Below are 14,163 nucleotides of genomic sequence, written 5' to 3' on the forward strand. Positions count from 1 at the left end.
TGTGTTGTCTTTGGATATTATTTTAGTGGAACAGAAATTAAACTTTAAGAGTTAGTCATAATTTTCGATTAAAGGCGAAGTAATCCAACAAATTTAACTTCGATGTACTCTAGAACTTACTGTCAAAAAAAGTTTTGATAAGCTCTTTGAATATTATTAGAGTAAGATACAACAGAAAGTGAAACTAGACTTTTTAATCTTTATGAAATATTGTGTGGATAGCTCTCAGTTGTATTTCATGAGTAGTAAATAAAAATAGAAAGAAATTGACACTACATTATTACTAAATTAACACTCTACATATAGAGTGATGTTCGAATTAGTTTGTCCTGAAAACTGAACCTCACTATACAAGAAGCTTAACAACAGTACATTTATTTTAAATATGCGGTTTACAGAAAATAGTTTCTGCTCCGTAACAGAAGTTAATTATGTTTTATTGTCAGTGATAGAACATCTAAAGCATTCTCTTGGTAAAGCTGTCAGGTTAACGAAATTTTATTGTTTCCATTAGTCTCTGTTATTGAATTAAACTCTCGTTTATTGGAAATAATGAAACAATATTACACAGATGCTCCATTTGAGAACTAAAACCAATAAAAAAGGTAAATAATAAAGTAAATAAATAAGTAATTTAAAAATATTATTGAAACAAACGCTATCAGTAGTATTCGTACCTTTGAATTAAGACTGTTGTAACTCTTAAAATGTCAATTTTACAGATAAGCCATAAAAAAATTAGAAAATACTTTGTATCTAAAGAAACTTTAATATCTTTTTCTGTTTTGAAGAATGGTAGCGTTATTTCAATTCATACAATATTAATTATTGTAGAGAAAACCATCTAGGAGGCTCAGGTGGGCAGATTATGTAGACAGAATGGAAGAAAGTAGGAACGCTTTCAAAGTTTTAACTTCAAGTCCAACCGGAAAACAACCATTAGGAAGACCTAGTCGCAAATGAAAGGATAATATTAAGATGGATCTCGCAGAAATAGGAATACAAAGTAGAAACTGGATCCAGTTGGCTAAGGAAACGTCAGTGGACAACTTTTGTGAACGCGGCATTGAATCTCCGGGTTCCATATGCCATAGGATTAGTTAGTTAGAGAAAACCATTTTTAAATGCAAAGAAATTACAATTATTACACATTAAAAAATAGTAACAATTTAAAAACCTATTTTGAGTTACGACAGTCTTATTATTCTAGGGTGCATATCGGTTTATTACACCTACTTTAGAAATATGCAAGATAACAAATTCCAAAGTGCTTTTTGATTTTAAAGAGAACAACATTTTTCTAACTTTGAGAAATAATTGTTTCCTTTTTTCTAGTTTGTGTGTATGGGTGGCACTCCTAAACGTATGGAGCAATTTGCCTACTACATCATGGAGGAAATTGGTCACAAGTTGCCTGCAGGAACGACGCTGCTTGATATCAGTCAGTACTCGTACCGATACTCCATGTTCAAAGTGGGTCCTGTTCTGTCCATAAGCGTAAGTGTTCCTATAATATATGGATGATTAATAAATGTAAAAAGATCTCTTACATATTCTCTGTTTAAAAGCTTTGGAACTATTCTTACTACTGTGAACATACCATTAGCGATACGTGTGTCAGCTATTCACAATCCTATTTATTTATTTATTTATTTATTTATTTATTTCAAAGCCCTTGACAGAGCTGTATGCTCCATTTAACAAGTGGCAAATAAAAGAATACATGAGCTAAATTACAATAGAAGAAAGTATGCAAAATTCTAATAAAAATCTACAAATACAAGACAAATTATAAGAAAGATATGTGAATACAAGAATATAATACAAAGAAATGATGCTAGGAATACAAAAAGTAGAAAAGAGCTAATAAGGGTAATACAAAATATGTATAAATACATAGAAAATGAAAAAAATGATGAGGTAATGATGGAAATACAATTGTGACCATTGATATATAAAGTTTAAAGCACATTGTTACATTGAACCTTGTTACTTATAGTAATTTCGAATTATAGATACATATTGAGCATAAGGCATAAAAAAATCAATCTTTATACCCTTCATAATTAACTGATTGTGAAGATTACACAATCTAATTGCTGGCTAATGTTGATGTTAAATGATATTTGACCTGCTTATAGAAAATGGTATATGTAATCTTAAACGTACAGATTTAACATTTAATTTAATATATTGCAAAAAATCTTGCACATCCACAAAATAATTAATAATCTTATACAATAAAATATTTTGTGCGTGCAATCTACGAGTAATTAGCATAGGCATGGAAAATTCTAACTAAAAAGCAGAATAAGATAATCTATTTAATTTAGCTATTCTATTGTACTTTTTAAAATACAAATAACAAAGAAATTTATACTGAACACGTTCTAAGTCATCAATGTGAGTTTGAAAATAATTGCTCTAAATTTCACAAGCATATTCAAGTTTACTCCGTAAAAATGTGTAATACAAAGTTGTGATTGCAGAAACGTCAGTCATAGATTTTGGTGTTCTTACGATAAATCCTAGACGTTTATATAATTCAGAAACTAAACATTTCAAATGTAAATTAAATGACAGTTTAGTATCAAATGTAATGCCCAAATCAACAACATCATTCTTACCTAACAGAGTTCCATTGATACTATAATCATGTTTTCTGAACATCTTTTTCTTAGTAAACGTAATGACAGAGCACTTATTAACATTAAATGGTAAATTGTTAGTTACACTCCACTGATAACAAGAATCAATATCTTGTTGCAGATTGTCAGAATCTGTAATTGAGTTAATCTGCTTGTAAATTTTTAGATCATCAGCGTAAAGTAACAACTGTAAGTGTTTGATAACAGATGGTCAGTCATTAATGAAAAGTAAAAATAATAAAGGACCTAGATTAGATCCTTGAGAAACGCCGGATGAAGCTGTATAAGGGAAAGATTGTGTACGATTGAAAATAACTGTATATTTCCAATTGAGTAAATATGAATATAACAATTTTAATAAGCTGTTAGATAACCCAAAGAAATCCAACTTAGCCAACAAAAGAGAGCTATCTAATTTATCAAACGCCTTGGACAAATCAGTATATACTACATCAACAAGGTGACTGGCATTTTATGATTCTGATAGGAATTAAGTAAATGAGAAAGAAGATTGGTTAACGTGGATGTTTTAGGATAAAAGCCATGTTGGGATGGAGTGATATAGAATTTCAACTGTATAAAAATTCTGTTGTAAATAATTTGTTCAAAGATTTGAGAAGGTGTTGAAATCAAAGCAATAGGTCTGTAACTTTCAATTTGATTCTGATTACCTTTCTTAAGAATTGGAGTAACTTTACTATGTTTCCAATGATCAGGATAAATGCTAGTAGTTAATATGAGATTATAGATGAAAATTAGTGGATATTGAAGAATATCCGCACAACCCTTAAAGATATAAGTGGGAAAGCCATCAGGTCCACTAGATTTTGGATGCTTTTAATTTCTTTATTGATGGTATGCATTCTGTAAGTGAAACATCCTTTATATTAATACATTGCAAAATTTTTGTTGTTGACACATTACTTTTGTATTTTGAAGGAGTAGAAGGCGCAAACACACTCCCAAAATAATAAGCAAAACCATTAGCTATTGACTTATTATCGTTCAGAATAGCGGATTTCATTTGATTACAAGCTGTGTGTGATTTCTTCTTGCTTTCTATAAAGGACCATAATACTTTTGGATCAGCTTTAATAGAGTTCTCAAAATTGTGTATATACCTTCTATAAGCAGTTGATATCATTGACTTAGACTTTCTACGCAACTGCATAAAGTTCTCCTTGTGATGATGTCTTCGTCTTCTATGGAATTCTTTAGACTTGAAAATTTGAATAATCTCAGAGGTAAACCAGGGGGGGGGGGATAAATGTGTTTAACAACTTTTTTTAATGGTATATATTTCGCAACTAAATTATTAGGTATATTGTAAAATTCATAGACAACAATATTAGGGTCAGTAGAAATGTTTAATGTATAACTAACTAACTAACTAACTTTATGGCCAATGGAACCCGGAGGTTCAATGCCGCTTTCACAAAAGCTCCCCACTGACTTCTATCCTTAGCCAATTGGATCCAGTTTCTACTTTGTATTCCTATCTCTGCGAGATCCATCTTAATATTGTCCTCCCATCTACGCCTAGGTCTTCCTAATGGTCGTTTTCCGATTGGTCTTCCAGTCAAGAATGAAAGCGTTTCTACTTTCTTCCATTCTAGCTACATGACCCGCCCACCTAAGCCTCCTAGGCTTGACGACCTAACGATGTTGGGTGAACCATATAAATTATGTAGTTCCTCGTTATGAAGTTTCCGCCATTCCCCATTCAAAACACTTTCAGTCTACGTTCTTCCGTCAGAGTAACCGATCATGTTTCGCAACCATACAGCACTATAGGCATGATTATCGTTTTATATATTTTAAGCTTCAATCTTTCATTTTCTAATTACACGTAAAATATGAAAAGAGTTTATATGCTCATATTATTTAAAGAAGTGTCGTTATTTCATTTTGAACCAAGCGCAAACTTTAAGAAGTAAATTAGTATCAATTTCTTTGTTATTTAATTACAATGTTTACTTCAAGAGATGGTCTAGTTAGAAAGGGAAAAAAATAGTTAAAAATGAAGGAAAAAATAAAGTTCCATGAGCAACTCTGATGAGGGCTTAATAAAGTTACTCTTAAGAACTAATTTTATTTTCAGAACATCCTTTTTTTTTCAAATACTGCAACTGTAGGCTAATTACATTATTTTCTAACTTCACTACCTTCGCTAATGTACACGACTGCAGCACCATAGAACAAACACTAGGTGGTCTTCCTTCCTCTTGATATCAAAGAACGCGATGAATGCCTCGTGTAATGAAATTATTAACGCTTGGGCTCCTTTCCCGTCTCGTCAATATTCATTCTAAAGTCATAACACGTTTTTCGTAACTTTTTCTCTCTTTCCGTTAATGAAAAAGAACAGAAACAAACTGCATTAACCTTTAAAACTTCCTTGTTATCATCAATATGTTCTTTATTTACGTTTAGTAGTGTTCTTCGTATCTTCTACCAAAACCTACGTTCAATCTGTTTCAAAGTTTTTGTCAAATCAGTTTCACAGTCAAACTCAAAATATTTTTTTCGTTTTTCCTAGAATGATTCAAGCATAAATGCCAATAAAAGGAAAGTAACTTTTCTAATCAGAAATGTATATAGTATGTAATCTGACGAACGTTCTATATATTTAACATTATAACAAAACTTTGATGACCAACAGAGATTCTCTAAATTATCCAACAGAGATTCTAATGATGATAGGCAAGTTAATTCCAATACCATCAGCCTACGTGCAACAAAAGAAAGTAGGATATAATGTATAGGTATATAGTTTGTATATAAAATATGGTTTTTCTATTGTCGACAACTAATATTAAAAGGTATTATTAAATTTCTCATTCCATTTACGTAGTCAATTTTTGTATTTAATAGCACAAAATTCAATTCAGTATAATCGATCTTCGTTATACTTTGGTATATGCGTAAAGTAGTTGTTTGTTTTAACCAAGAAATGGTTTGAATGCAAAATAGAATCGAAGAGTTATGTGTCGAAAATGCATTCGATTCATGAAATATTCGATTGGATTCCATTTCTCTACTGTAATAAGCTTTTCATATGAACTCCCATGTGTAATGGAACTTTTGTGACTTACATGATGCGGTACATTTTGATAACTGCATATTAAATAACCACACTTAAACGTGAATATAATTACCGTTGATTCAATTTATTAATAAGTTAAAGAAAAGTTTGATATTTAAGCAATATATAAACATTTTTATTAAAATCTTAAATTTATTATTAAAATTAAATAAATAACTATGGTTAATGTTAAGAAATCAGTATACATCGTTACGATAAAGGAAATAGTTTAAATGGTTTAGAAATCGAAAATTGTTTGTGTTGTCAACAAGGATTTAGTTCGGTTTTATAGAGGAAGTCTTCGAGTTTACGGCCTCTGCTTTTTGTTTGTTTCTGGTTCAGTTGAGTTGAGCCGCTAGTATGATAGAAAAGGCTTTCATTGTGGTTGCATTTGCAAAAAATAATTCTCTTACTGTTCTACGGCTTCGTTTTAGTACTCGGTATGATAAACAACCACTCACAAGGAGTTCATCTACGATTGGAACAAAATATTGAAAGATTTAGTTGCCCATGCAAGGCAAAAAGTCTTGAGAGACTACTTATATCGGATGAAACAATGATTTGTGTTCATGAGGCTTACACGCGCAGTCCGAAGAAAAGGATCAGATACAGGGTATTTTACTTAGCCATGTAAATTTCAGGATGTACTTTTCTAATTTTATGAGTATTTCAGCCATGTTATTAAAAAGCTTGTTTCTGTAATATTTTGAAAGTGTCTATTCTTTAGGCTCACTCTGTACATATTTGACTATATACGAAAAACGAAAAAAACTTACCTTGCTAGTTTTAGCAGCTTGAAGAACTTTCTAGGAGGTAAACGCAAATATACTCACCTTTGTTTTCTGTGTCCTGATACATTCTGTCAAAAGATAACTTGAATGTCAAATTTTTGTTCACTTCCGCCAACATTGTCAGAAGATAGAAAAAAAAAAAAAAAAAAAGACGGTGACAATGGTTAAAGCACCAATAATGCTGTTCCAGCTTGTATCCATAGTACCAATGTCAGAATTGAATTTCGATTCTTTCTCTCGAATGAAAAATATTCTCGCATTCCTGTCTTTCTATAAATGGTTAGGAATCTTTGATCACTCCCACTTTGACAAACATAGCATTGACAAAATGTTAGTGATCGAAAGATCTTTATAGTTGATAGAAAGTTATGCATGTGAGAACTTTTTTCATTCAAACAAAGGAATCAAAATTCCACTCTGGACTAGAGATTAAAAAAACATACATTCTAAAAACAAAAAAGAAAGAAAAAGAAAAAATACACGAGCCGCCTTGTCCTACTATCTTTAATCCTAGAACGACATTGAATATAGGACTGCTCGCGTGTATAAAACGCAAGAAAAATTTTCGAAGCAATTTCAAGGGTAGAGAGAGCACTTAAAAACAAAGTTTCTTTTCTTGCGTGCTTTGGAATCTCAATCAAAAGCTATCATACTCTAATTAGAAAACTCAACTTCTGCTGTGAGTATACCATTTCCAATCTCTTACCGAAGTTCAAAATTTCACCATTTAATAGAGCGCTTAGGATTTTATTATCACATCAGTTAATATTCTGGCAAAAACTGCGTCCCTCAGCTTAGAAGGATTAAATGATTGATGTTAAGCTGATTTTTTCATTACATTTGCGTTGTTATTTTGGGAGCAAAGGAAGCATTTTAGAAAGACAAAATCTTAAAAAAAGAAAAAAAAGTGTCTTTTATTTTACGTACCTTTGGAACCTGATTCAAAAATTATCACTTTCTATTTCAAAAATTTGACTTCTAATCAAGGCAGACAACTTCTGCTCGGTTATTGAAGTCCAAAATACATGATTAAATTTGGCACATGCAACTTGATAGATTTTAATTTCTAGGCTATGTGCGATACGAACTGAGTTGAAGGTCTGGTATGAATTACTAGTTTCACTCTGTGTATATATTCAAATTTCATGTATACATATTATGTAAATTTGGAATTTTATAAGAAAACAACTAGAAAATATACAAATACATAGAAATTAAAATATATAAATCTGTATGCAGTAGTACTACTTTTAAGATTTGGACAAAATGTTATAGATTTCATCCACATGTTAGTTTCTAAGTTTATTGATTACGGAGCTACCATGTCATGTCCTGTGATTTTCAGAAAATGCCATTATAAATTGTAGAAGAAATACTTCGAATCAATGTTGACAGTTAAAGATTTCTCTTTATTCTAATTTATTGATATACATCATATAAAAGTAATAGTGTCAAGTGAATATATTATTTTTATTATACGTAGATATACTATATTAGGGACATGTAAATTGTTCAATAATAGTATTAATTTTATATCTTGTAATTTATCTTAGTGACTTGTTCTAAATCAGGTGATTACGTATGTCCAATTTTTAATGTGTTTTACACTAAGTATCTTGTGTGTCAATTGACAAAACTCTGACTTTTTCAGGGACTGTTTCAGGGAAGGGAAAAATATAAGTATTTGATAACATTGCATTGGTTCGTTTTATTCTGTGAAAAAGAAGTATTTTTAAAAAAAAGATTATTTTTTACAGCATGGTATGGGCATTCCGTCTGTAGGTATATTGTTACATGAAGTTATAAAATTGATGTACCATGCCAGAGTGAGGGACCCTATTTTCTTTCGAATTGGAACCTGTGGAGGTGTTGGGCATGAGGGTGGTACTGTTGTTATATCCGAAGAGGCTGTCGATGGAATGCTGAGGCCTTACTTAGAACTTGTGAGTAAAAAGTTGTATGTCACACTTGTCAGTAAATCAATTTAAAAATTCATAATATTTATTTGGTCTTACTTAAACCAATTGAATTTAAAGATGTAAGCTAGACTTTTTTTGCTTCATAATCATTGATTTTCTCTATAATGAAAACAAGAAGTCTTTGTTGATTTCTGGTTGTTTTAACTCTGTATTTTATTAAGTCCTTCTTAATTGTAACTTGATTCTTTTTAAAGTTTCATTTTAAGTTATAGCTTTCACTTTAAGATCTTAAGTCTTCTTGAGTTTTGATGATACCATCCTTCAGAAAGCATATTATATAAAGATGTTAGGTTTAAAAAAAACGCTTTATTTTGAAGGGTAGACCGTAGTTACAGCATCATAATGGGGATAATCTATTGCCAGGAAGACAGCAATTGAACACTGTAACACCTTATGAATCTGTAAGAGCCTGAACCCTCAGATCTCATAATTCCGATTGAAATATTAAAACCGGAGAGAATTTACACATGCGAACCCACACAACATCACAGGTCGATACCTGATAAGGCAAATTGGGATTATTGATAGAGATAGTTACATTTAAATTATATACATACACCGTCATAAAAATAATTAATACCTTTTATTGCTAACAACAAGGAAATTTAACATATAGAAAAACGCTACATATTTCTGTTCTGTAAATGAACAGCATCAATTTCAATTTTTGAAGCAAAAATTCTTAAGTCGCTCAATGAATACGACTGATACAAAATTGACAATAAAATTGCCTTCTGTAGTTATTTTGTAAACAAAAGATTTTTTTATAACTTTATTTCTTTTTTCATTTCCTTTTGTCGGGGTGGGGAAGTGGAGTTGTGAAACAACATTAGCTGAGTAATTAAGCTAGAGAACTGTAATATATTAACTAGTTTGAAAGTAAGACTCGTTTACATTAGCTGAGTAATGAAGCTAAAGAACTGTAATATATTAACTAGTTTGAAGACAAGACTCGTTTACATTAGCTGAGTAATGAAGCTAAAGAACTGTAATATATTAACTAGTTTGAAAACAAGACTCGTTTACATTAGCTGAGTAATGAAGCTAAAGAACTGTAATATATTAACTAGTTTGAAAACAAGACTCGTTTACATTAGCTGAGTAATGAAGCTAAAGAACTGTAATATATTAACTAATTTGAAAACAAGACTCGTTTACATTAGCTGAGTAATGAAGCTAAAATATTGTACTATATTAACTAGTTTGAAAACAAGACTCGTTTACATTAGCTGAGTAATGAAGCTAAAGTATTGTAGTATATTAACTAGTTTGAAAACAAGACTTGTTTACATTAGCTGAGTAATGAAGCTAAAGTATTGTAGTATATTAACTAGTTTGAAAACAAGACTTGTTTACATTAGCTGAGTAATGAAGCTGAAGAACTGTAATATATTAACTAGTTTGAAAGCAAGTCTCAGTTACATTTATATATATATTTTTTAATAGTTGCATAATTTAACTCTGAAAAGCAGCTGGTAAATAAGAGTGAAGAGAAGAAATACTCGCCTAGCGAGCGTTCAAAACCAGTCACACAGGTCGAACATCTGTTACGCAATTTCATTACCTCCCCTGCAACTCATTACTACAGCCAAATGGGAGAAAATTACTTTACTACTGCTTTTTTTTTCTTTTTTAAGTTCTTTTCGATTAAAAACAAAGCAAATATAATGAACAAGTTAACAGGGAAAATTAGAATAACTAGTTTTAAGGAAATACTTACAGAAACCCAGGTGGTCCGGAACTTCTTGTCCCACACAACCTTTTCTCACTCTCTCTCTTTCAATTTCATGAACTTTAAACTTCAAGTTATTAATTTCTCTTACTTGTGAAAACAACATCCTTTAACAAACTGAATAATATAAAAGAACTTATTGTAATATTCGATACAAATCTAACACGTTGATTCATTACGAATACAACCTTTAACTTCTATCACTCAGCTATTGTTGATAAACCTTACCACAGGACCGATCAAAAACACACAATGGCGATCCAAGGCAGCGTGCTTCCGGAGCATACCTCACCAGTGTTGCTGTCTATGTAAATAAACGTTTACCGGATTAATAACAATATAATTTCCACCAATATTTTATAACAGAATGTTACAGCACTGAAATTCACCTCCATGTTGTGACAATATAACGTTTAAAATTTTCATAATTCACTATTTCTCTTTTTGTTGCTAAGCAAAATGTACACAATTGAATATAAAAACAATAAATTTTGAAGTATAATACTTTTGATACTACAGCAGCGTTTTCATCCGTTGTAAAACCACTTTTCTCTAGATTTGATGAGAACTTGTTCTGCCTAATGACGATATTACTATAATATCAAAACCATTACACTTTGACGTTTATTTCTCAATCTCAGTGTGTATGCACATTGTTACAATTAGCAACAGTAAATGTAATTATACTTACAAGTCGAACAATGTTTCCATAGAAGTCAATGTTTAAGCCAGGAACATTTTCAAAGATAAGACTTTAATGCAAGGCATATGGTATAGCTAAGGAAAATTCTTTTGAAAATCACACTCGACGTTCTCATATTGAATATTATATATATATATATATATATATATATATATATATCGATATAGATATAGATATAGATATAGATATAGATATAGATATAGATATATATATAAATGTTTATTACTATGAAATAGTTGTTGAAGTGCATTGTGCATTGAAAATAGTGCTGAAACTTGTTGATGAAACGAAACAATATCCCACTATTTAACGTTTTATGGTATGTTGACATTTAGTGTCAAAAGAGATCTATAGCAAAGTTACTCCCAGAAATAAATATTCGTTCGTGCAGCGGACCATTTTATGTATTGAATTTAGAACTTTAATTGGTTTATATTTCTAACTGTAAACAATACAAACGAAACACAGAATTCTTTCGATTTTGTTGTCTATAGAATAGTTTATGAGTCAATGATGATGAAAAGTTTTAGAAATATGTGTGATCTCGTGCAAATTTACACAAACGCACCAAGTGATAAAATTGTCAAAGTGCTAGGAGACAAAAAAATTCAAATAGAACATGACTTTTACCCAACTGACTCTCTGAACTTCCTTTGTAAATGTAAACTTTTTGATCCAAATCGTGAATCGCAGCTAAAATTTGTACTGTGAAGGAAGTAAATCAATAAATTAAATACAGAAGACTGAAAAATTTAATCCTAACCAGAATTCTTTGCGTGTTTTTAAGAAAAAGTGAATGGAAGTTGTTTTCCTGAACAAATTCTTTCCCCTTCCCTTGTAACATTCAAATAAGGCAAGTATTGTAATTCACATTTATTTGCTACATGTAGACAAATTACATGATTTTTTCTTACTTTGATGCCAATGTATTTTAAACTTAGTTTATAGAATAGGTTCATTATTCTCTAAATTTGTCAGTTTGTACACGTCTAATAGTTCGTCTATTATTGATCAACATTTTTAAAGAAGTAAAGAGAAGGAATAAAACATGAGGGAAGGAAAAGAAGAAGAAAGGTAAAATATTGACAAAGAAGAACTTAAATAATGGTGCATAATCATGCGTGTTGCGTAAAATAGAGGTCTATAGTATGTTTAGTCATTCTTGCATGCGAAAATGAATGCATGTCCTTATTTGTTACTATTTATATAGTATTTGTATGTTTCAACAAACTCAGTGATAGAAATTACTTAAAATAAGTGAAAAATAAGGAAAAAAGAGACATAATTTAAAATTTGAGGTGACTTATTTCTTTATATTTAATATTGTAATAGTAATATGTTATCTTAGTGTCCTGCTCAAAGACAGGCTCAAGCTTGTTCATTAAATGCAACTATATGGAACTGTAAGCCAATACAATAGAGGTACAGTAGACAGTTTCATGTGGTTCCAAAAGATATATGAAAAACTTGAAATTAGGAGTTAGGACTGAAGAAATAAGGGAGAATTAGGATTAGGAATACCACGTATACAAAGACTGAATAATTATGGCTTCATAACACAAAATAATATTAACTTGTACACGTCAATTAATATTCTCCTAGTATAAGACAGTCTGATTTATTATAGTATCAAGGAATAATATCTTTGGTTAAGTCAAGGTTATTATTTATTTATTTATGCACTTTTAACATTGCGACCATTTACTGAAGCTGTTGGTGTTCTTCGTTTGTAGCCTGTTTTGGGAAAGTTGATACAGAGACCTGCGCGCCTTGATAAGAAAATGGTTCGGGAATTGAAAGCTCTTGCAGATCCAGATGATCCTTACGACACAGTGACTGGCAAAACCATGTGCACTTACGATTTTTATGAAGGTAAGTTTCTAATAGTGAAGTAACTACACGTTGAACAGAATTTACATTTACTGTATTTTAGGAAGATAAATTCTACTTTTTTAACTGTGTATGTACGATAGGTATGTTTATATATGATGATTCTAGACAAGTACTATCAACTAATAGGGCTGCAATAGCGTAATCCGTAAGTCTATCTACTATTTCGGTGATAGAGCAACGATCTTTGACCCGAGAATATTCTTTCGCTTTGTCCTTCTCAAATAGTGACTCAGAGATTCGCTTAGCTTCTTCAACTGGTATCTGGTGAAAGCTGAGGAGGGAAGTGGATAAACGCAATCGGAGCTTCATGCTGACCTCATCACTTCCTTTATGTGTCAAACTTCCAAAAGTGTTAAACTTTATCTTCACACAACCTGTGGACAACATAGGAACACACTTCCACACTTTTGTTAGTTATTATTTTGAACACAGTTGCAACAAAGTTTAATCTTAGGATTGGCATTAATTTAACTGCATTTCAACAGCGTTAGTAAACATTTTGAATATATGAACTATAACCAGTGGTCATAGAAGGAAAGATGGAAGGAAAGCGAGGAGTAGGAAGAAGATGAACACAAGAATACAACTGATCGATGATTTGAAAAATAGAAGAAAATATTGGAAGTTAAAAGAGGAAGCTGAAGGTCGAGAAACATGAAAGAAACATTTCCAGGCCCAAATCTAAAATTGAGAAACAGAAACAAGAAAAAAAAATAGAAAAAAGGAAAAACTCATTAATCCCAGGACCTGCCAAAGGGCAGAATACTTAATAATAATTATAATAATAACCAGTGGTGTCATTCAAATCATCTAACAACCGCTTCTATGATTGGTATAGTAAGCTGACTTTTTAAAATTCTATATGATTATATTATTTGTGTTAGTATACTAGTATTATTATTTGTTTCATTGGTACTTGTAATAGTCACTACCATTAAGTAATGCAGTATGCTAGTATTGACACTTCGTTGGCAAGTCACCAACTGATGAGATAAGCCTTGTCATAAAGAAGAGATCACAAAGCTAGTTGATGTATCTAGTTTTCGGGTGTTATCTTCTTAACTTGACAATACTTAAGAACCTTCTTGGAAGTATACAAGATTAGTATTCCTTGATATTCTTATCTTTCATCTTGAATATAATGAATATTTTCCAGAGACGTCTTGTGTAACATCTTACCTTGATATAAAGACTAATGAATATTCTTTCACATGTATTATTCATTAATGGTTAATTATATTCATTTTAATAGGATCAAAGGATACATTAATTGGAAATTATCATCTTAAACAGTTCATGAATGAGACTAACTAAAATAATTCAACAATACAT

General features: G+C 30.8%; 1 protein-coding gene across 2 annotated transcripts in view; it reads left to right on the plus strand.

Annotated features, from left to right (window-relative positions):
- Positions 1 to 14,163, plus strand: part of LOC145678579 (uridine phosphorylase 1) — a 233,189-nt gene that overhangs the window by 204,600 nt on the left and 14,426 nt on the right. For both annotated transcript variants that reach the window (XM_081748893.1, XM_081748892.1), the window contains exons 3-5: positions 1,336 to 1,497; positions 8,282 to 8,467; positions 12,672 to 12,810. In XM_081748893.1, the coding sequence (XP_081605019.1) occupies positions 1,336 to 1,497; positions 8,282 to 8,467; positions 12,672 to 12,810 (487 nt within the window). The remainder of the gene's footprint in view (positions 1 to 1,335; positions 1,498 to 8,281; positions 8,468 to 12,671; positions 12,811 to 14,163) is intronic.

This window comes from Thermobia domestica, chromosome 2, assembly GCF_964235325.1.
Source record: "Thermobia domestica chromosome 2, izTheDome1.hap1.1, whole genome shotgun sequence".
In the NCBI taxonomy this organism is placed as follows: domain Eukaryota; kingdom Metazoa; phylum Arthropoda; class Insecta; order Zygentoma; family Lepismatidae; genus Thermobia; species Thermobia domestica.